Source organism: Gracilinanus agilis, chromosome 6 (genome assembly GCF_016433145.1).
Source record: "Gracilinanus agilis isolate LMUSP501 chromosome 6, AgileGrace, whole genome shotgun sequence".
Classification (NCBI taxonomy): Eukaryota; Metazoa; Chordata; class Mammalia; order Didelphimorphia; family Didelphidae; genus Gracilinanus; species Gracilinanus agilis.
In genome coordinates, this window is record NC_058135.1 from 134,500,433 (window position 1) to 134,522,753 (window position 22,321).

Consider the following 22,321-nt stretch of genomic DNA (forward strand, 5'->3'; position numbering starts at 1 on the left):
GCTTAATTTCCCCTTCATTAGAGGTGAGGTCTCCCTTTTCATCTTTAGATGCTATCAATTTGGTTTTCTTCTTTCCTTTTTTTTATTAGATTGACCAGTACTTTGTCTATTTTATCTGTTTTTTCAAAGTACCAGCTTCTAGTCTTATTTATTAATTCAATAGTTCTTTTACTTTCGATTTTATTAATTTCTCCCTTGGTTTTTAGTATTTCTAATTTAGTTTTCATCTGGGGATTTTTAATTTGCTTGCTTTCTAATCTTTTGAGTTGCATGCCCAATTCATTGATCTCTGCCCTCCTTAATTTGTTAATATATGCACTCAAGGATATAAATTTCCCCCTGAGTACTGCCTTGGCTGCATCCCACAGAGTTTGGTAGGATGTCTCATCATTGTCATTTTCTTCAATGAAATTGTTGATTGTTTCTATGATTCCTTCTTTGACAAATTGGTTTTGAAGAATCATATTATTTAATTTCCAATTAGTTTTTGATTTTCCTGTTCAGGTACCCTTACTAATTATTATTTTTATTGCATTATGATCTGAGGTTACATTTATTATTTCTGCTCTTTTGCATTTGTTTGCAATGATTCTATGCCCTATAACATGGTCAATCTTTGTGAATGTGCCATGTGCAGCTTAGAAGAAGGTGTATTCCTTTTTGTCCCTATTTATTTTTCTCCACATATCAATTAAATCTAATTTTTTTAGGACTTCATTCATGTCTCTTACCTCTTTCTTTCTTATTTTTTGGTTTGATTTATCTAGATCTGAAAGAGGAATATTTAGATCTCCCACTCCTTCTTGAGCTCTGCCAGTTTCTCCTTTATGAATCTGGTTGCTATGCCATTTGGTGCACACATATTGAGCAATGTTATTTCCTCATTGTCTATACTGCCCTTAATCAGGATGTAATGACCTTCCCTGTCATTTTTAATCATATCTACTTTTACTTTGGCTTTGTCAGAAATCATAATTGCCACTCCTGCCTTCTTTTTCTCATTTGAGGCCCAAAGGATTTTGCTCAAGCCCTTTACCTTAAACATGTGTATGTCCACCCGCCTCATATGTGTTTCTTGTAGACAACATATGGTAGGATTTTGGTTTCTAATCCACTCTGCTATTTGCTTCCTTTTTATGCGTGAGTTCATCCCATTCACATTCAGAGTTATAATTATCAGTTGTGTATTCGCCAACATTTTGGTATCCTCTCCTAGTTCTACCCCTTCTTCTTAAACTATTTCCTTTTAAACCAGTGGTTTGCTTTATGCCAGTAACTCTTGTCCCCTCCCTTGATTTACTTCTCTTTCTACCCCCTCCCTTATTATTCCCCTCTTTTTATTTTTAAGGCCTAATGAATTCCCTCTCCCTTCTTCTCCCCTCCCTTTTTTGACCTCCCCACTCCCCTGCTCCCCTTGGTTTATCCCTTCTGACTTTCTCAGTAGGGTTAGATAGAGTTTTAAATCCCAATGGATATAGCTACTCTTCCCTCTCAGGGTTAATTACACTGAGGGTAAGGTTTAAATATTACCTCTTAATGCTCTCTTCCTCTCCTTCTTATAATAGTATTCATCCCTTCCCCTTCCCATGCCCTCTTTGTGTGTAATAGAATTCCTATTTTTCTTATTCATTCAAGTTTCTCTTGGTGTCCTCTACTATTCACCTCCCTCTTTTCCACCCCTATATCATCTTAGACCATTTAGTGTTCCAACCTCTCCCTATGAATAATTCTTCTAATTACTATAATAGTGAATACTATAATAGTGAATAGAGTTCCTTACAGAGAATTATATATAACATTTCTCCACATAGGAATACAAATAATTAGATTATATTGAAGCCCTTAAAGAGGCAAATTTAAAAAATACTAGTTTTCTTTCTTTCCCCTCTGTTTCTTATTTACCGTTTCACGTTTCTCTTGTTTTTTGTGGTTGGATATTGAACTTTCCATTTAGTCCTGGTCTTTTCTGTGCAAATACTTGGAAATTTTCTATCTTGTTGAATGCCCAAACTTTCCCCTGGAAGTATTTAGTCAGTTTTGATGGGTAGGTGATCCTTGGTTGTACACCCAGTTCTCTTGCCTTTCTGAATATCATATTCCAAGCCTTGTGGTCTTGTAGTGTGGAGGCTGCTAGATCCTGTGTGATCCTGATTGGTGCTCCTTGATATCTGAATTGTCTCTTTCTGGCTTCTTGTAAAATTTTTTCTTTTACTTGGAAGCTCTTTAATTTGGTTATTATATTCCTGGGGGTTGTCTTTTCAGGGTCTAGTGTAGAGGGTGATCTATGGATCCTTTCAATGTCTGTATTGCCCTCTTCTTGTAGAACTTCAGGGTAATTTTGCTGAATAATTTCTTTTAGTATGGAGTCCAAATTTCTATTAACTTCTGCTTTTTCAGGAAGACCAGTGATTCTCAAATTGTCTCTTCTAGACGTGTTTTCTTGATCTGTCAATTTATCATTGAGATATTTCATGTTTCCTTCTATTTTATCAGTCTTTTGACTTTGTTTTATTTGTTCTTGCTGTCTTGAGAGATCATTAGCTTGTAATTGCTCAATTCTGGCCTTTAGGGACTGGTTTTCAGCTATAATCTTTTGGTTTTCCTTTTCAATCTGGTAATTTCTGGTCTTCAATTTACTTGCCTCACTTTCCAATTGTGAAATTCTGCCTTTCAAACGGTTATTTTCTTGCCAGATTTTGGTTTCCAATTTGCTTACCATTTCGTTTGATTTTGGGGCATCTTTCTCCAATTGGGAGTTTCTGTCTTCTCTGTTAATTTCCTTTTGAGCTATTTCCCACTTCTCTCACCAAATCTCTTCCATCTTTCTCCTCATCTCAGATTTGAACACTTCAATAGCTTGTGGCCAGTTTTCATTATTTTGGGAAGGTTTGGATATGATTACTTGTTTGTTCTCCTCTGCTGTTTGCTCTATTGTCTGGATTTATGTGTGTAAAAGTTGTCAAGTGTTACTGATTTCTTCTTGATGATCTTTCTCTTTTGGGGTTCTTGTCTCTGGCTTGCCATTGTTAGCCCTGTGCCCTCTCAGGTTTATCCTCACACTCAGGGTCTGTCTGTGCTCTTTATGCTCCTAAGGTCTCAGGTCTAGTTGTTCTCAGGGTCAAGCCTCCTGGTGGTCCCCTTGCTTGTTCCTCTGCCCGAAGCTCCTTTAACAGTCTCAGGGCGCTGATTCCACAGTCCTGCACTGCCTGCACCAGGTCCCCACTCAAGGTCTGCACCTGCGCTCAGGATCCAAGTCCTCGCCTGTGCTCAGGATCTGTGTCTGCGCTTGCGTCCGCGCCCGCACTTGTGCCTGCGCTCAGGGTCTGTGTTCAAAGTCCACACACGTTCTTTAGCCTCTTGGGGTCTTAAGTCTTGCTGCTCTCAGTAGCAGCCTCTGGTGACTCCAGGTAGCTGCCAAGGACTTAATGCGTGCCCCAAACTTTCTCTAACTCTTGTGCGCTGACTTTGGCACTGTAGGTGGTGTGGGGTGTGTGGTGGGGGAGGGGGTTGCTCAGCTCCCATTTTAGTGAGAGCTGTTTCACCCCTTTATAGCATGGAAATGCCCCAATTCCACGTACCTCCAATGCTGCGCCCTATTGTGGGGTCCCTTCGTTTGTCTGGATTTGTTTTTATGTCTTCTTGAGGAGTCCTATATGTTTTGGTTAGGAGAGGTTAAGCAGCTGCTTTTTACTCTGCCGCCATCTTAACCAGAAAGTCTCCTAAATGTCTATTCACTTATTATTTGGTGTGTTTTTTAACTTCTTTTCATGGTCTTCCAGGGGTTCTTTTGATGTCTGACAGGCTTTCACACTTTACTTTGCTGCTTCATATGTTTCCTTTTTGGCATTATTGTCCTTTTCTGAGTTGGTGTTTTGGTCTTCCTTATCACTAAAGTAACTTTTTACGGTCAGGGATTTATTTTATTTTGTTGTTGTTTTTTTAAGTTCATTTTTTCTAGTTGTCTCCTTTCCCCTTTACCTTATCTATCTGTTGAAGTTCTTCTCTGTTCCTGAGGTAGAGGGTACAGGGCTCCAACCTTGTAGAATACTTTTCTCTGGTAAGGACCAGCTGTCCTTGTTCTTCAGAATGTGTTTGTCAAGGAGGTGGACCTCCTGGCTTTCCTTAGGAATGTTTGCAGCTGTTTTGTCCAGCTATATTGGGTACACTGTGCTACTAGTTCCCCTATTGTTTTGTGGACTGGGCTGGTCCCTGATCTGCTGCTTCCCTGCCCATGCGAGGTGGTTGGGGTTAAAAAGCCCTGCTCTTGGCTCTACTGCCACAGGCACTCTGCTACCACATGGAAGTGAGTAGGTTACTATAGTTACAGTTTCTCCTCTTTGCTCCCTTATAACCCCAGGGCTCTGCTGCCACATCGAGGTGAATAGGGTCCTGAAGTTCCTATTCCCCTTCTTTATCCTCTTCTTGGCTCTGCTGCCACATGCTGGTTTGTAGGTTTCCCGCCTTCTCTGCTTTCTGTACCTGTATAGGGTGGCTTGGGATGGGCTTGTTCCAGGTCTGCAGCTTCATTGCCTCTGGTGGATTCCCAGTTTGTTGGGCTGCTCCAAATTCTGCCAGTTCTCAAAGATGCTATGCTCCCTGGGCTGCTCTCTCCTCTTAGGGAAATGTGTTTCCTCCAGCTTTCCTTTGTTTGTTTTGAGGTTATTTTCTTTTTTTTTTTTAGACCCTTAACTTCGGTGTATTATCTCATAGGTGGAAGAGTGGTAAGGGTGGGCAATGGGGGTCAAGTGACTTGCCCAGGGTCACACAGCTGGGAAGTGGCTGAGGCCGGGTTTGAACCTAGGACCTCCCGTCTCTAGGCCTGACTCTCACTCCACTGAGCTACCCAGCTGCCCCTCTTTTTTTTTTTGAATGTGTGGAGGGATCAGGGGAGCTGAGCATCCTTGACTTGACCATCTTGGCTCCAAACATGCAACTCTCTTTACTTTTAGTTCATACGGAACCAGGTTTCTATGTGTGACCGCTCACCTCTGTGCACAGCTTAGTTTGTTTTCTAAGCTTTTGTTTATTTTTTTTAACATTTATTTAAAATTTTGAGCTTCAAATTCTTTCCCTCCTTGCCCCTCCCCAACTCACTAAGAAGGCAACAAGTAGTATGAGGCCCATTATGTATGTGAAGTCAAAGCAATTTCATTTAGTAGTCATTAAGGACTTCTTCTGTTGTCTCATCATGGTATGGCTGTATCTTTGGTGTCTCAAAAATGACGCCAACATTCAAAAAACTCTGGTAGGTCCTAATCAAGCTGGAAATTCTCCTGTTTTAGGCCCAGTAATGGACTTTATACTTGTTGTGCAAGGACCATCCTCTCTGGTGAAAGGCTTCCTACCAGTATGTTGGCAGCAGGGTAGTATATTTTTTAGCTGCATTAATTTATAAAGACCATCTACTAAAGGTATAAGAAAGGTTGCAATGTATGGGTGGAAGGAGCGCCTACACAGATAAATATGGGCATCCTTGGAGTATAGAATTAGATGTAAGGTATTATATCAAATGCTAGAGCAACAAAAATAACCATGATATAGATATTGTTCTTAAGGACCTTATTCTAATGAAAGGGAGGAGATAGACACATGAATAATTATGATATAAGGGGAGGGATCTGTGTAGAGGAGTTTAAAGCAAAGTGCTATCAAGAATTCAAGAAGAGGGGCAGCTGGGTAGCTCAGTGGAGTGAGAGTCAGGCCTAGAGACAGGAGGTCCTAGGTTCAAACCCGGCCTCAGCCACTTCCCAGCTGTGTGACCCTGGGCAAGTCACTTGACTCCCATTGCCCACCCTTACCAATCTTCCACCTATGAGACAATACACCGAAGTACAAGGATTTAAAAAAAAAAAAAAAGAATTCAAGGAGAAGGAGATCCCTTTTATTTTGGATATAGGATAAAACAGAGGAGGGCTATCAGAAATTTTCATGGAGGAAATATCAATTGAGTTAATCCTTGAAAGATGGGAGGGATTCCATAGACCAAGATGGTGTCGTCCTAAGCATGAGTGTTGGGGTGAGCAAAGGTAACCAGGTGGCAGAGGACACAACAAAACCCAGGGATTTATACTTCATTTGGTTGGCAATGGGGTTGAAGTTTTTTGAGTAGAGGAGTTATATGATTAGAGACGAGGATCAAGAAGATCATTGAAGGATGAGATTGAATGAATTGCAAAGGGAACCTTGGAGAGTTATATCCCTTCCCCAGACTTTCCCCATATCTTTCATACGTAAAATGAGGAAGTTGAATTAGATGATCCTTTAGGAGCCTTCCAATTTGAAGTCCCATGATCTGTCTGGTATTGGCTGAAAGCAGGAAGATAAGTTAGGAAATGAGGTAAGAGATGAGGACCTGAACTAAAGTGGCCACAGTTGGAATGGGGATTAGAGATACTAGGTATAGAATTAATTGGACTTGGAAGCTAATTGGATGTGGCAGGTAAGAGAGCTAGAAAAATCAAAACAGACTCCAGTAAGCCTGAGTCACTAGGAAGATGGTGATGCCATCTAAGAAACAGAGAAGAGAGAAGAGAAGGTTGGAGAGTAAGGGGAGCGGAGGTCAGTTTTGGACACAGTTTGAGGTACTGCAGAAGTCAGTTGGAAATGGGATTGGAAGGTTGAGGGTGAGAGTAATCCACCTACCTAGAGGTAATTGTGGAAGGCACGAATACAGTCATTAAGAGAGAAATGAAAGAAATAAAGGGAGCCAAGGATGGAACTTGGGGGGGAGGTACCATCAAAGAGTTTGTAGGAAGATGAGAAGCTGGCAAAATAACATTCAAAGGGATGGGACAAGAACCACGTGGACAGTGTGCCACGGAAGCTGAGAGAAGAGAAAGGATGGAGAAGGTGGGAGTGGGGACCAGCCCATGACCGAGCATTCCGGAAGCACCTCCTGGGGGCCTGGCCTGTGCCCGGGGGCTGAACACAGAGAAGGGTGAAACTGCCCTCTAGGAACTGAGTCTGGTGAGCAGAGATAGTGGGTCCTTCTATAAGTGGATACAAAATACAAACAGGACAGATAATAGATTATTTGGGGGGTGAGGGGAGTCAGGGAGGTATCAGGAAAGGTTTCATGTGGAAGATAGTGTTTGAACTGAGCTTTGAAGGAAGAGACTGGACCACAAGGTGGAGGTGAAGGTGAAGAGAGGAAGCACATCCAGGCCCGGGAGGCAGAAAGTGGGAATGCTGTGTAAGGAAGAGGTAAAAGATGGCTTTGTTGGGGCTTTGTTGGGGCAGTAGTAGTCACAGAAAGGAGTGATGATGTGTATAAAAGGCCTTCCAACATCCGACAAGCCTGGATTTGATCCTAGAGGGAACAGGTAGCCATGGCTTTCCTGATCAATGGAATCAAATGCTGCAAAGAAATCCCAAAGGACGAGGTCAGAAAAGACCTCAAGGGAGGCATGAGTGACCGCAGGGAGTGTTGTGTCAGCAGCATGACAGGGAAGTAGCCAGCAGCCAGGCTCCTAGAGGAGGGAGCAGCCAGAGAGGAGCTTTAGCAAGAGGATCTCCAAGGTTCCTTCCAGCTCAGAAATTCTTTAATTTGATAAAACTGGAGCATTTGAATTTTGTAGTCTCCCAGCGGTTACCACCTTGCCGTTTTAAGGCAGCCTAGTAGTGTTGGTAACACAATCATGATCACCTGTTGATTCAGTGACAGAAATCACCTTGGTGAATTCCAATTTAACATTTTGCTCCTTCGTGACACATTTATCTCATTTTACCTTCATCTCATAGAGAAAGCGTTGTGTACATAGAGATTACTGTTGAGAGTTCAAAATACTGCTGGAATGAACAATGGTAACACATGAAAATGAATTTTAAACGGTCAAAAGCTAATTTTGTAAATGAATGCGCTTCTTACAGACGATTAAGATGCTCATTTGATGGCATCTGATAGTCAAAATAAATCAGTGTGACAGTTTATAGCAAGATCAGTGCCACAAGGCACAAGAAGCACACTAAAAGTAAAATCACCTTGTTTTAACCACTCTGCTAGAGAAGCAGCAGCCCTGGATCTGGAGTCAGAAGCCTGGCTCTGGGGCTCAGAGTCAGAGCTGTGAACTGGCCCAGCCATTTTGGAGAACAATCCAGACCAATGCCCAAAGAGTTAGGAAAGCGTGTGGACCCTTTGACCCAGCAATACCAGTATTAGGTCTGTTTCCCCAGGGGATGAGGTAAAAAGAAAAGAACCTTTATGCTCCAAAATATCTCTGGCCACTCTCTTTGTGGTGGCAAAGAACCAGAAACCGAGGGGTGCCCATCCACCGGGGAATGGCTAAACAACTGTGGCAGGTGGTCGTGATGGAATATTGTTGCACCATAAAGAATGACAATCAGGTTCATTTTTTTTTAACCTTATCTTTTGCCTTAAAATCAATACTATGTGTTAGTTCCAAGGCAGAAGAGTGATAAGGGCCAGGCAGTTAGGGTTAAATGACTTGCCCAGGGTCACATAGCTAGGATGTGTCTAAGATGAGATTTGAACCCAGGACCTCCCATCTCTAGCAGGCTAGTTAAAAAACTCAACGTGGAGAGATCTAATGAAATAATGAAGAGTGACACAGGCAGAGCCCAGAGAACATTATATATAGCAACAGAGATACAGTTTGAAGGATAACTCGTCTATGTCCACTTCCAGAGAGGAGCTGATAAACAGACGTAAGGAAGAGAGAGTTTCATACAGAAACTTATCTTTTTGTCAAATAATGCGCTCTGTAATGGGGGAGGGGGAAGAAATAGAGGAAGATAGCTGGGAATTTTAGTGTAATAAACAAATTAATTAAAAAATGAATCGATAAAGCCCTGCACACAGGCAGGCAGTTACTTACTGTCTATAAAATGCTTTAGTTACATGGTGGTGTGAGTTTTATAACAGATCATTATTCACATACAACATTCTTATGCCACAGGTAGAGAGTTATGAAGAAGCCACGTTATGGAATAACATATTTATCTGGACCCAGGAAAAGGTAAATTGTTTTAAAAACTGTACTTTAGAAATTCTTTGTATAGTAATAATTGAAGAAAAAATGACTGCTGAGATGGATAAATGTCACATTTTAATATTAAAAAATTACATGGAGGTTGGCTGTATGACAGAAAGTAAGAATCAAGAGACCTGGGCTTTGGCGTGTTTTTGTTTTTTTAAACCTCACCTTCTGTCTTAGACTTGATGCTGAGTATTGGTTCCAAGGCAGAGTGGTAAGGGCTAGGCCGTGGGGGTTCAGTGACTTGCCCAGGGTCACCCAGCTAGGATGTGGCTGAGGTCACATTGAGCCACTTCCAGCTCTAGGCCCGGCTCTCTATCCACTGAGCCACTGGGTGGCCCCTGATGCCAGGGCTTTGGGACCTCAGGCAGGTTTCAGGGATGAGGAGTTTGAACCTTGGAGTTCAGGGATTTTGTACCCGTGTATGGAATGGCGAGGCAGTGCCATGAGCGGCAGAGCATCGTCCTGATGGGGGCCTCTTGGTAGCTTGGAGGTCCAGAGGTCCTGCCTGAAGCCCTGGCGGAGGAGGCCTCCCTCAGAGCTGCAGGAGATGCCGCGTGTTAAGCTGTCTTCTGTCGCTAACAGCTTCCCAAAGGCTCTGCCCTGGAACAGGCCTCTGGGCCCTGCCACTGAGCCACTCTGCCCGCCTCCGGGGGCTGGGTTGAGGCAGCCGCAGGCTCTGATGAGCAGCGATTCTAGCTGGGAAACGCCTTGTCCTCACCGCATTGGGGTCACTGTCTGGGGCTCGGAGTGGCCCAGGGGCGTCTTCCTGATGCCTAGGCTGTTGGCCCTGCTGTTTCTCTAAAGGGACACACAGGGAGCAGCTGGGTGGCTCAGTGGATTGAGAGCCAGGCCTAGAGACTGGAGGTCCTAGGTTCAAATCCGGCCTCAGACACTTCCCAGCTGTGTGACCCTGGGCAAGTCACTTGATCCCCATTGCCTACCCTTACCAATCTTTTGCCTTGGAGTCAATATCTGGTATTGACTCCAAGACAGAAGGTAAGGGTTTTAAATAAATAAACAAATAAACAAACAAATAAATAAATGAAATGGCACATGCAGGCTTTCTTTCAGGCACCTTTGTGCCATAACATCTGGCTAAAGAAAATCCTTTTTCATTTAACTGCTTTCTCTTCCATTTCTCCCAACTGCTTCTTTGATGGACGGCAGCTCAGTATGCCCATTGGTACCATCAAGGCCACCGTGCTCATAGAAAGCATTCTCGCCTCGTTTGAGATGGAGGAGATTCTATATGCACTGAGGGAACACTCTGCCGGCCTGAACTGTGGCATCTGGGATTATTCTGCCTCTTTTGTGGCCAAATTTGGTGAGGAGCAAGCAATCTTTTTATTCATTTATTTTTATTTTATACCCTTATCTTTCCTCTTAGAATCAATGCTATTTGTGTATTGGCTCCAGGGCAGAAGAGTGGTAAGGGCTAGGCAATGGGGGTTAAGTGACTTGCCCAGGGTCATACTGCTGAGAAGTGACTGAGGTCAGATTTGAACCCAGGACCTCCTGGCAGTAGGCCTGGCTCTCCTTCCACTGAGCCACCCAGCTGCCCCCGAGAAAATGATCTTGAACAGAAAAAGAGAAACCTTTTTTTAGTGGTCTCTGAGAGCACAAGAAGGACTTTGTTTTTCACAGTAACATTAAAAATGTGTCTATACCCAGGGGGCCAGGGTGAGAGGTGGGTCACCAGAAATGGCAAATGGCATCTCAAGAGATCCTTAAAGGAAGGGAAAGTGAATGCAATCTTCTTAATTAAATCAGACCACATGGTCATGGCTGATAGGAAGGGGGGTTCCAGGGAGTCACACCGGGAACACCCCCACACGCATGTTATCATTCTCCTTTGTGGCCTCCGTGTTCCCCCTAGCTTCTGCCCCTCATCTCTACCTTCAGAGACCCAGCTCAGGTGCTGCCTCCTCCGGGAAGCCTTCCTTAAGGTCTCCGAGCCGACCGCGTATCCCGCCTTCTGCTCTCATCCCCCACAAGTCAAGGAGGTTCCTTTCTTCAGGTTTTCCTAGAAGATGATGGTGGGGATTTCTCTCTTGCCCTTCCCGGGTTCCGTTTCTTCCTTCTCAGCGTACGTGTTCGGGTCCCTCCTAGGACGGAGGACACGTGCGGCCATTTAAAAGTCCCCATTTCTGTCTAGTTTCCGACGGTGGTGATTTTCAAAGGTTTGTTGAATAGAATTCGTCAAAGGAAAGCATCCGTGCCAGGCCAGGGATTCTTTCTCAGCCTTTTTCTTAGCATAACGGGAGCGCCGATACCATTCAGACTGCCATGCGTGCTTGCAGAGATCTCTTTTTTTAAACCATCTCCCCTTCTGCCTCCGGGCTGGGCCAGGCTCCCCCGAGGAAGTGCCCGAGGCTAGAATGGAACCCGGGTAGGTCCTCAAGATGGCTGGCCTCCGTGCTCATTTGTCTCCTTTCCCCTTAGGCCATCGAGCCGAATTCTTGTTGCCAGACCGGAGCAAGTATGTTAACATGGAGAAGCTTTTCCTGAAGAGTTACATGGATTTGCTGGTGCAGACGTGTCACCGGCGGGGGGCTCTGGCCACCGGGGGGATGGCGGCCTTGTTACTGCCGGAGGACCCCCAAAGCCACGGCCGCCCATCGGTCCTGGCAGCTGTGAAACGGTAAGGAAATGTGCGTGCGGGAGCCGGGGAGAAAAGGTTCCATTCACCCCGAAGAAAAGGAGGCCGAGCGTGTGCTTGGAGATCCCCGGGTCAGAGCAGCGCCCCCATTCTGCGCCCCACTGCACGTGCTCCTGAGCTCTGGGGGGGAGGAGACCCCCGGCTCCTCTGTGGGCCGCCCTTTCCTTCGGGGATCCTAGCCAACCCCGCGAGACCGCGTGTCTCCGGTATGGGGAAAGAAAGGAATACATGCGCTAATCTTTTGAGAAAACCTATTCTCACCATCTTTGTTAGTCTAACCACAGGGGCAGCCTTTCCTGCCTTCCTACTCCTATTTCATGCCTGGGGACTGACTGGCCCTCCGCCGCTTTGCTCTTACCCCTCTCTACCGCCTCGCCTCGCCTCGCCTCGCCTCGCCTCGCCTCCCCAGAAAGCGCTGCGCAGAAAGAGGCGGCCAAACGCCTGCAATCACCAGCCTTGACTTCCGCCCAGCTCTTGGGTGATGCTGGACTGCCGACAGCCATTCCAACCCTCAGAGGCCTATGTTTTACCAAGCTTGCTTCTCAGTTCTCCTTCTCTTTGGATGTTCTATTTCCCAAGAGTTTGCTAGATAAATGAAGGCACTACTGAACGCCAAATGGCCTTTGGGTCAGGAAGAGGAAACTGGCACTTACTCGATGCTTCAGCAGCTTTAGAAATGACAAATGTAAAACCTTCCAAGTGAGAAAAAATAAATACCACCTTAGAAAACAGTCGAATTGTAAATAGATGACTAATGAATTTCTTTGCTAATTCTAGGCTCAAATTGTTTGAAATTAAGGCTGGAGTGGATGGATTTATGGTGTATGATATTGGCTTGGTGGAACCAATGCAGAAGGTATCTTTGTACATGTTTTACATTTGGGGAAACATTTGTTTGTTTGCTAGTTCAGAATAATATAGTGGAGGGCAAGTCCCTTAACTCCATTGCCTTACCCATACCACTCTTCTGCCTTAGAACCAGTATATAGTATTGATTTTAAGATGGAAAGAATGGTTAAAAAAAAAAAAAAGGCAATAAAGTAAAGACAACTATGTAAGCACAGTGGATAGAGCTCCAGGCCTGGAGTCAGGGTGATCCAGGTTCCAATCTAGCTTCAAACACTTCCTAGCTGTGTGAGCCTGGGCCAGTCACTTAACCCCAATTGCCTAGCCCTTGCCACCCTTTTGTCTTAGAATGGGTACTAAGACAGAAAATAAGAGTTGATTAAAAAAAAAAAAAACCCTTCCCTCTTAGAATGAATACTATGATAAATTAGGGGAACATAGAATAGTTCACCTAACAGATCTATGAAGAAGGGAAGAATTTATGACTAAAAAAGAGAGAATATTACAAGATGTAAAATAAATAATTTTGATTATATTAAATTAAAAAGGGTTTGTGTAAACAAAATCAATGTAACCAAGAAAAGAGAAACAACAAAATGAGAAAAAATCTTCAGCCAATTTCTCTAATAAAAATCTAATTTCTCAAATATATAGAGAACTAAGTCAAATTCATAAGAACACGTCATTCCCCAACTGACAAATAGTCAAAAGAGATGAACAAGCACCTTTCAGCTGTCAATAATGATATAAAAAATGTTCTAAATCTCTCTTGGTTAGAGAAATGCAAATTAAAACAAGTCTGAGGTACCACCTCACACCTATTAGATTGGCCATTATGGCAGTGAAGGAGAAAGTGATCAATGTTGGAGGGAATGTGGCAAAATTGGGACACTAATGCATTGTTGGTAGAATTATGAACTGATCCAACCATTCTGGAGAGCAATTTTGTACTATGTCCAAAGGGCTATAAAACAATGCATATCCTTTGATCCAGTAATACTGCTACTAGGTTTGTATCCCAAAGAGATTTTTTTTAAAGGTAGGGAAAGGACTTACTTGTACAAAAATATTTATAGCCGCACTTTTTTGTGGTGGCAAAAATTGGAAAATGAGGGGATGTAATAATTATTTGGTTTGACGAAAATAATAATGGTTAAAAAAAAAGAATTGTGGTCGCCATATATAAACTTAACTTCTTAAGCCAAAATGCTGTTTAGTAGCTTTATTATAGTAGGGTAGAGATAGTAAAGAGGGAATGTAGGAAGGAGGCAGAAAATATTGCCTAGCTAAATGCCCTATAATTGCTGATCCAAAGAAATCCAACTCAACTCAGACAAAGGCTACATCAGGTCCTGATAGTCTCTTCAGTGCGGAATCAGTCTCCAACCAGAAGTCCTCCCTCAGGAAGAGCCACCAGGGCAGCAGAAAGAATCGGAATGCCTTCGGCTGGCTTTTATAAGCAGTTTTCTCTATGTCACTTCCTGTCTCTCTGATTTCTCCTTCCTTTCACTGTGGGCTGGCCTATCACGGCATTTCAATTTGCCTAGCATGGCCATTGTTGGGAAGGGGGAGAGCAGTGCTTGTGGCCTTTTAGGGCATGAACTTTCTTTCTTAGTGATTTACTAAGTGTTAAGTAGGAGTACTTTAAGTTCTTGATTGATTAACTTAAAATAGACACAAAGGGGAGGGAAAGAAGAGAAGGAGACAATTTGAACCTTATAATTCTAGAAGACGCATGTTGAAAACTGTTATGACATCTAATTGGGAAAACAAAATAATGATAATAAAAACAAAATCAATATTGTGTAAGGGTTCCAAGGCTAAAAAGTGGTAAGGGCTAAGCAATGGGAGTTAAGGGACTTTTCCAGGGTTGCACAGCTGGGAAGTGTCTGAAACCACATTTGAACCTAGGACATCCCATCTCTAGGCCTAGCTTTCAATCCACTAAGCCACCTAGCTCACACACACACACACACACACACACACACACACACACACACACACGCACACACGCACACACGCACACATGCACGCGCACACACACACAATATTGATTTGAAGATGAAAGGTAAAGGTTTAAAGGGGAGGAAAAGATTCATTTCATTCTGAGCTTTGCCTCCTGACTTTTTTCAGGATGGCCTTTATTTTGTACTCACTCTCACTTGCCCTTTCATCTCTTATACATACTTTTGAAAGACCTGCATTGGTTGATGTATATCCATTTTAGTCTATTTCAACAAGTTTCCTCTCTCTTCCTCATGAGAATAATTTCTTTTGTCAAAATTTAATTTTAAAGAGTTTTCTGTTTCTTTTGCACTGAACTCATGAGGAAGTTCTTTCTCTGAATGGTGACATTTCCTCTCCTAAAACCTAGGGTGTGCACCAGACTATGCCTAAAAGTAATTTAGTATGCCTTACTATGCCATCATAGTCATTTAAGACACGAAGGTTGAGGTTTAGCTCAAGAGATAAGGCTGGGAGGGCTCGCTGGGTTTAGCTGGAGAAGGCCTGACTTCATATTCTAGCTCTTCTCACCCAGGGATGCCTACTATTTCCTTTAATATCTTTAAGATTTTCACCCCAAGGGAGGAAAGGGTGGGGAGGATCATAAATCATGTAACCCTGAAAAATATTCTAAATAAAACTAAAAGAATCCCTGCCCCCACCAAGATCACTGTTATTTACCAGAATCATTTCCACAATAACACATTTCCTTTCTGCTTTTTCTACCTTTTGAAAAATAGTGATCTTTAACCATTTTTCAGCTGCCATGTTTTTGATGGATGTCCAGATAATTGAAGTTTCCCATCATTGCACTCAGTATACCTAACATTTAGAGCTTTCCAGGAATAAAGGGCAAAGAGAAAAGAATTTCTAAAAAAATATTAAAAAAAAAAACCCTTTCTTCTTGTGGCGACACTCTGTGGTAGTGGTAGCCAGCATGGAAAGCCATCCTAGATCCTTGCTGGGGTTCCCATCCTATTCTGTGGGTCCTGACCTATTTGAATGTGGCCTGTGCCAGGGCCTGAGCTGCACCTGAGGGGGCAAGGCCATGAACAGCCCGCCTCAGTCAGCAGCGAGGCTGCCCTGGAGGAGGGGGGAGGCCCACTGTAAGAGCATCCTGGTACCGTAAAAAATAATCTCTTGGGTGATAGGGTGAAAATAGAAGAATCTTCTTTTCATATCCCTCCAGAGAGGGAGAAAAGTTCAAAAATAGGAAACAGTTAACAGAGGAAAACCATCACAGAGCCTCCAGTGCATGTGCTGGCTTTCCTAGAACAGGACTGCAATGATCTGCACACTGATTTCCCTTTGACACAGCTCTTCCGGGAGCACGCGAGAGGCGTCAATCAGCTCCATGTCATTCCCGAAGGCGTGAACGTGACGGCCACGCAGCTGCTCACCATGCCTGCGGTAAGCACAGCACAAGCCTCCCCCCAGAGGCCCTCCCTCCGGCCTGTTTCCCGTGGGGGGACAGGATGGATTCTTGGGGCCGAGGGCCCAGCACCCGTGGCGGCAGGAGGGGTAGTTATTCAAAGTAATTTAAGACGAGAAGGTTGCAGTTTAGCTCAAGAGAGAAGGCCCGGAAGGCTCGCTGGGTTTAGATGGAGAAGGCCAGGGTCACATTCGAGCCCTTCTCACTAGGGGAATGTTGGGCCCTTCACTTGGTCGGTCATTTTCCTCCTTTAAAATGAAGAGGTTGAATCAGCGGGTCTCTGAGGCTCTTCCCAGCCACGTCCAGCCAAATCTGTGACCCTATGAACCAAATTAATGAACTCTGAACATAGGATTTAGTTACATGCTAAATTCTGTGGCCCGGAACATCCTCTGGAGAGAGAGAGATCAGAGACTAGGCAGGGAAGGTTTCCCTGTGAAGGCAGGGCTTGGACTGAGCAGACTTTTTGACCATGGAGAGTTTGTGGTTCCTGCAGGACAATCATGTGAAAAATGAAGCGATAAAGTGTCTCAGGGGATGGAGAGACGGAAGGTCTTGAGTTCAAATCTGGCCTCAGACACTTCCTAGATGGATGACCCTGGACAAGTCACTTAATTCCATGGCTTAGCCCTTACCACTGTTCTTCTGCCTTGGAACCAATATTTAGTATCTTTCCAAATCAGATAAGGGTTTTTAAAAAAAAAAAGCAGTGGGCCAATGAGAAACCTTTGTGAATATTCATACCTTGAGAAGTAGAAGAGGGTCAGTGAATTCCATGAAGAAAAAGTGATTGGAGAAGAATCCCATGGGATCATGAAAACCAAGATGAGACAGTGACTTAGTCTGCTTCATGCAGTGCCTGCTCCTCCCACCTCTTCTTCCATTGAATGCTCTTCTTCTCACCCACCCCAGTTATGAGGAAGAGCGAATACTGCCCCCTTCTCCTCCTACTGGTCCATTCCTTTTATTCTCCTTTCTCCTTCTCTTTCAGCCCTTAGAACACAACCCACTCACCCCTAGGCCTCTGCTGTTTTTATTTAACCTCAGTTCCCTTTAAGACATTAAGGTTCTGAAGGGAGACTTGTTTTGTCTCCCCTTATTAGAATGTTATTATTACTTCGTCATACAGATCCTTCTACCTGCTCCTGTACATTTCCCTTTCCAGGATGCTCTGGATTCTTGTGCTTGTATTTGAGAATTCCTGTTCAGTTCTGGTCTATTCATCAGAAATTCTTGTAAGCTCTCTACTTCATTAAAGATCCCTCCCCACCCCGAATTATGTTTGGCTTTGCACAGTAAATTATTTTTTGTTATAGGCTTGTCTCTTGATTTTTGTCACTTTATTCCAAGATCTCCTCATTTGTTGCTGACACTGTCAGATTTTGTGTGATCACATTTGTAGGTATTTGAACTACACTTCTGGATGCATTTTCTTAATTTGGGAATGAGTCTTGGCTTTTGGCTGTGACATTAATGGGTTTTTTTCTTTCGGTGTACCTTTCAGGAGTTGATCAATGTATTTCTTTTGTCTTTTCTAAGTTCTGTTGGATTGAGACAGTTTTTGTTTATAATTTCTCTCTTTTTAAATTTAATTCAGTTTAATTTTTTTTTACCTATTACCTGGTCAAAACAGTTTCCAACACTTTAGAAAGAAGTTTGAGTCTTGAATTCTATTCCTCCTTCTCTCTCTCCCATTTATAATTTATTGAAATGCATAGGCTTTTTTAAAAATCATGATTCTTAAATTACTTTACATTATCTTAATTTTTATCATCTTAAGTTATTTTTAATTCAGTGGTTCTTAAATTATCTCTCCTAACTGGTTTCCAAATAAGTTTTTTTAAATCAGATATCTTACATTTTCTTTTATCAATCTTTTGATTTTATTCTAATATTTCTTGTCTTCTTGAATCATTTATTTCTTTTTGGTCTCTGAGTTTTCAGAGAGTCCATTTCTTGGGTAAGATTTACAATGTTTTGTTCAATGCTATTTATTCTTTCCATTATATCCCTTAGAGCTTTATTTGATTTCTTACTTCTTTCTCCATTTCTTCTAAATATTCATGTAGTCTTTGTGGAATATCACTTTTTTTCCTGTGAGTCCCTCCCTGCAATTCTTATGGAGTTGCATGCTCCTTTTGGAGGAATCTCTAGATTTTCAATCATTTTTTTTTTTAATTTTTTTTTTTAATTTTTATTTTAAACCCTTAACTTCTGTGTATTGACTTATAGGTGGAAGAGTGGTAAGGGTAGGCAATGGGGGTCAAGTGACTTGCCCAGGGTCACACAGCTGGGAAGTGTCTGAGGCCGGATTTGAACCTAGGACCTCCCGTCTCTAGGCCTGGCTCTCAATCCACTGAGCTACCCAGCTGCCCAATCATTTTTTATTTTTGTGGTATCCTGATTTACTATTTTATACTCTTTTATCTAACTTGTTTGTGCTAGGACCAGGTTCCACTCCCTGCTGTGGAGGTAGCCTTGCTCTCTTTTTTTTTCCCTGTCTTCTAGGTTTTTACACTGACCTCTGCTTCCTGAGGTTAGGACCCCCCTGCATCTTTGAGGTTCAAAGTTCTGGATCTTTAGGTTCCCCTCTCATGTCTCAGGGCAGAATGGTAGGGTTCTCACCAACTACTCTCCAGAACTACCAAAGTCCCCGCCTTCTCAGGGCTACCTTCTGCTCTTGCAGGTTCTTGCATCCCTGGCCCATCTCTGCTTGAGGTAGAGCTTACTATGGCACTGGCTTGGGTGGCAGCCTTCTTTCTTATTCCCCTCAGCCTTAGCTCTTGGGCCCCTCTGGGGTGGAAAGTCACTTCCTTTTTTTTTTCATTGAATTTCTTGATTATTAACTTGTTCTGAAGCAAGCCTAGGGGTTTTCCCGGAGGTTTGTGGGAGTTTAGGTCGTTGGCCTCCTGTGCGGGAGCCTTTCGTCAGGTCATTAGCATCACCAGGAAAAGGGAAGAGACAAGGACAAGACTGCAATCCACAGAGCTTACCTTTAAACAGGCTGGGGAAAATGAATGAGAGCAGAGCCATTTCCCAGCAATCCGGATCCTCCTCCTGCCACAGCGCAGGCAGGACAAGGTGGAGATTTGCTCTTGTTTTGGCTGAGGTTTTAATTCTGTGTCCAGTGAACCCAACCCAAAAAGGAACAGGATTTGACAGAAGAGAAGTGCCTCACGCTGGATGCTGAGGCTGAACGCACACGGTGCTAATGGCATACAGCTGAGCCCCTCTTCGGGCTCTTTCTGGCCTGCCAACATCTCTGGGCACACTGACACCGTCCGGATCAGTGAGGGAAAGCGACCTTTGGGAGCTGCCGCTGCACAGCTGGGCTCAAAGGCAGCCTCACACTCCCGACGAGTCCTGTTGCCTCTGTTGGCCTCCATCTTCGGGAGATAATCCTGTAAAGCACTTCGCAGTCTCTGGCCCAAAGGAAGGGCCATCTGATAGACAGCTCTTCATCTTCTGGAGAAAGCCCTTCCATCGCCGGGAGAAGCCTGAGGGCCCGCCAAGACTGCCCGCCTGGAGGGAGCCTTCAGCCGCACCCACAGAACCTTGGTGGCTTTTAGCTGGTGCTGCAGCCCACACTGGCAGGACCAGCGGCCCTCTTTTCTCTCCTGGAACCTCCACCGTTTTAGGAACACGTATTTGTGACCACAAGATGCTACAGATGAAAGAAGAATGGCAAAGATTTCAATGAACGGGAAGACCATATTCACATCATAGTAACGAGCTCCATTTACATTGCGTTAGACAATGACAAGGCACTTTACATGATCTCAAATGAAACTCGTAAAACTCCTGGAACATAAATGGAGGAAGTAGCATTACTTAGCTCTATTTTCCAGTAACAGAAAAAAGGCCTGAAGTTCCAACACTGCCCCTCCTAGAGAAACACTTTTCTTTTTTCCAGAAACACTTTTTGACGCCTTTCTCCTTGAAATGCAAAGTCTAACTTTTGGAATTCAATTTTTTTTTTTTACATAGTGATTTTAAAGTCACTTAGAAGTTATATATCAAAAGATTCCCCCCCCCCAACACACACACACACACACACACACACACACACACACACACACACACACACACACACACACACACACCCTTTTTTCCCCTTGCTGAAGGACAGAGTGTAGACTATTCCTGCTAGCTTGTCTGGGGCAGGGAGGGGGGAGGTCTGTAGATAGAGAAAGTAAGCTGGGCTGCAGCCCCTCCGCTCAGAGACCTGAGTATGAAGCAGCTTTCTCCTACGAGGTCTCCCATCTGAGAGAATGGCTTCTAGGAAGCTACCCGGCATCCTTCTGATTCTAAAAGTCAGCGTGGTACACTGGATAGCGCTTGGCTTGGAGTCGGAGGGTCTCCGTGTGAATCACTTACCACCTCTGTAACTTTGGATGAGCCGTTTAATCAAGGGGTTGAATTAAACGATTTCTAAGGCCATTTCCAGTTCCAATTTTGCAATCCTCTCCTTTTTGCATGAGAGGTTTTGGAAGAAGAGACTAAGAAAACAATATAGAATTGGTAAAGAACCTTAAATCCTTTCACACACAAAAGAAAAAGAAAAGAGTGGAAAAAGCAAAGATGAAATGCTCATACTTTTGTTGGGAGTTTAGCCTGGCATGAAATAACCCATTTCCCCATCTTGCTAGGGAGGAGTTACTCTCCATGGCCTGAAGTATAACATTGCTGTTGGAGTGCTCTTCATATATTCTTGGCTGAAAGGTAAGCGTGGAATCATTTTGTTAATTTTTTTTTTAAACCCTTGTACTTCGGTGTATTGTCTATAGGTGGAAGAGTGGTAAGGGTGGGCAATGGGGGTCAAGTGACTTGCCCAGGGTCACACAGCTGGGAAGTGGCTGAGGCCGGGTTTGAACCTAGGACCTCCTGTCTCTAGGCCTGACTCTGAGTCCACTGAGCTACCCAGCTGCCCCCCATTTTGTTAATTTTTAATAAATTCATTATATGACCTGTGAATCTGTTAGAACTCATCTGTAGTTAATAGTACTCAGCTCATCTTGCCCTAGAATATCCTACATCAGCAGCACAGAAGAGTGTGGGCTTTGCAGTGGGCATGAGGACTGTGCACTCTATTGTTGCTGGGCTAGCTTAGCCGCCTTGACCATTACCTTCCTCATCTGTGTAGGAGGACAGTAGCCACACCACACAACTCTCAGGGGAGAGATTCATGTTAATTTTTAAAACAGTGTGAAATGCTCTCATGAAACTTAAAAATTTGCTCCACTTTTGTAGTTTATCTACTTGATTAGTTACACAAAAACAATCCTGGAAAGAAAGAAGGTTTTTCCTCCTAAATCTGGAGTCAGTGTCTCTTTTAATTTGAGAGAATTTGCTGTCTCTCTTAGTGATGCTTCATCAGACCCTCTTTGGTCTCTCCCTGTGACTCACTAGCAATTCCTCTGGACTTAGATCATTGGTGTCACCTGCTATTTTTAGTTGCTCTATTTTGACTTTCAGCATGATAATATGAATTTATTTTTTAAAAATAATTTGGGGTATGGACTGAGTTTTGACATATCATGAAAGCTTTTTTATAAACTTTAAAGAACTGAGCCAAATAAAGTTTGCGCATCTATTTTGTCCAGAACAGGTTGAGTTAAGAAACAAAGAGGATAAACAAGAACTTTAATGGCTAAAGAAATGTTAACAGGATTTTTAGGACAATCAGTCTCAAAGGCACATTTGTACCTGTTTTAAGTTTAAAAGCATCATCTATTTGTACTATTATCTAAGTCTATTTCTCTTCACAAAGAATTGCTAGTCTGCTTGTATATCCCTCTAAACCAAGAAGCAAACCAAACCAAGCCAAAGGGGCTGCTTCTATGTTTGAGGAGATCTCCATTCTGGGAGTCAGCCTTCAAATGTTTATAAGCAACCTGGAAGAGAGAGGTAAAGTGAACAAACTATCATAGTGATTGATCATTCTAAATACTCCAGGATAATGAAATGAAGGGAATAATTTTTAAATGATATTCATATATTTTGGTTAGAAAAAAATCAATTTTTTTCTCCCCCCTCCTGAAAACAAATTTTTTTAAGGTGAAAAATCCCCCTGTAATAAAAAAGCATGGTCAAGCAAACACGAATTCCTACATTGGTCATGTTTAAAAAACACATTTTATTCTGTGCCCCAAGCCTTTCTGCCAGAAGATGGGGTAGCATGCTTCATCCTCTGGAATTTGGTTGGACATGCATTTGATCAGATTTCTCAAGCTTTTAGAAGGTGTTTGTCCTTATAGTGTTATATCATACAAATTGTTCTCCTTGTTCTGTTCACTTCATTTTACATTAGTTCATATAACTTTTCTGAAGTTCTTCTGAAACTCCTTTTCATCATTTCTAATGGCACAATAGTATTCTATTACG

The 22,321-nt window shown here is 43.2% G+C and overlaps 1 protein-coding gene across 1 annotated transcript in view; it reads left to right on the forward strand.

Annotated features, from left to right (window-relative positions):
- Nucleotides 1–22,321, forward strand: part of LOC123253035 (malate synthase-like) — a 53,588-nt gene that overhangs the window by 23,552 nt on the left and 7,715 nt on the right. Inside the window, exons 7-12 of the mRNA XM_044682305.1 lie at nt 8,916–8,975; nt 10,164–10,320; nt 11,439–11,637; nt 12,433–12,511; nt 15,823–15,915; nt 20,587–20,659. Coding sequence (XP_044538240.1) covers nt 8,916–8,975; nt 10,164–10,320; nt 11,439–11,637; nt 12,433–12,511; nt 15,823–15,915; nt 20,587–20,659 — 661 coding nt within the window. The remainder of the gene's footprint in view (nt 1–8,915; nt 8,976–10,163; nt 10,321–11,438; nt 11,638–12,432; nt 12,512–15,822; nt 15,916–20,586; nt 20,660–22,321) is intronic.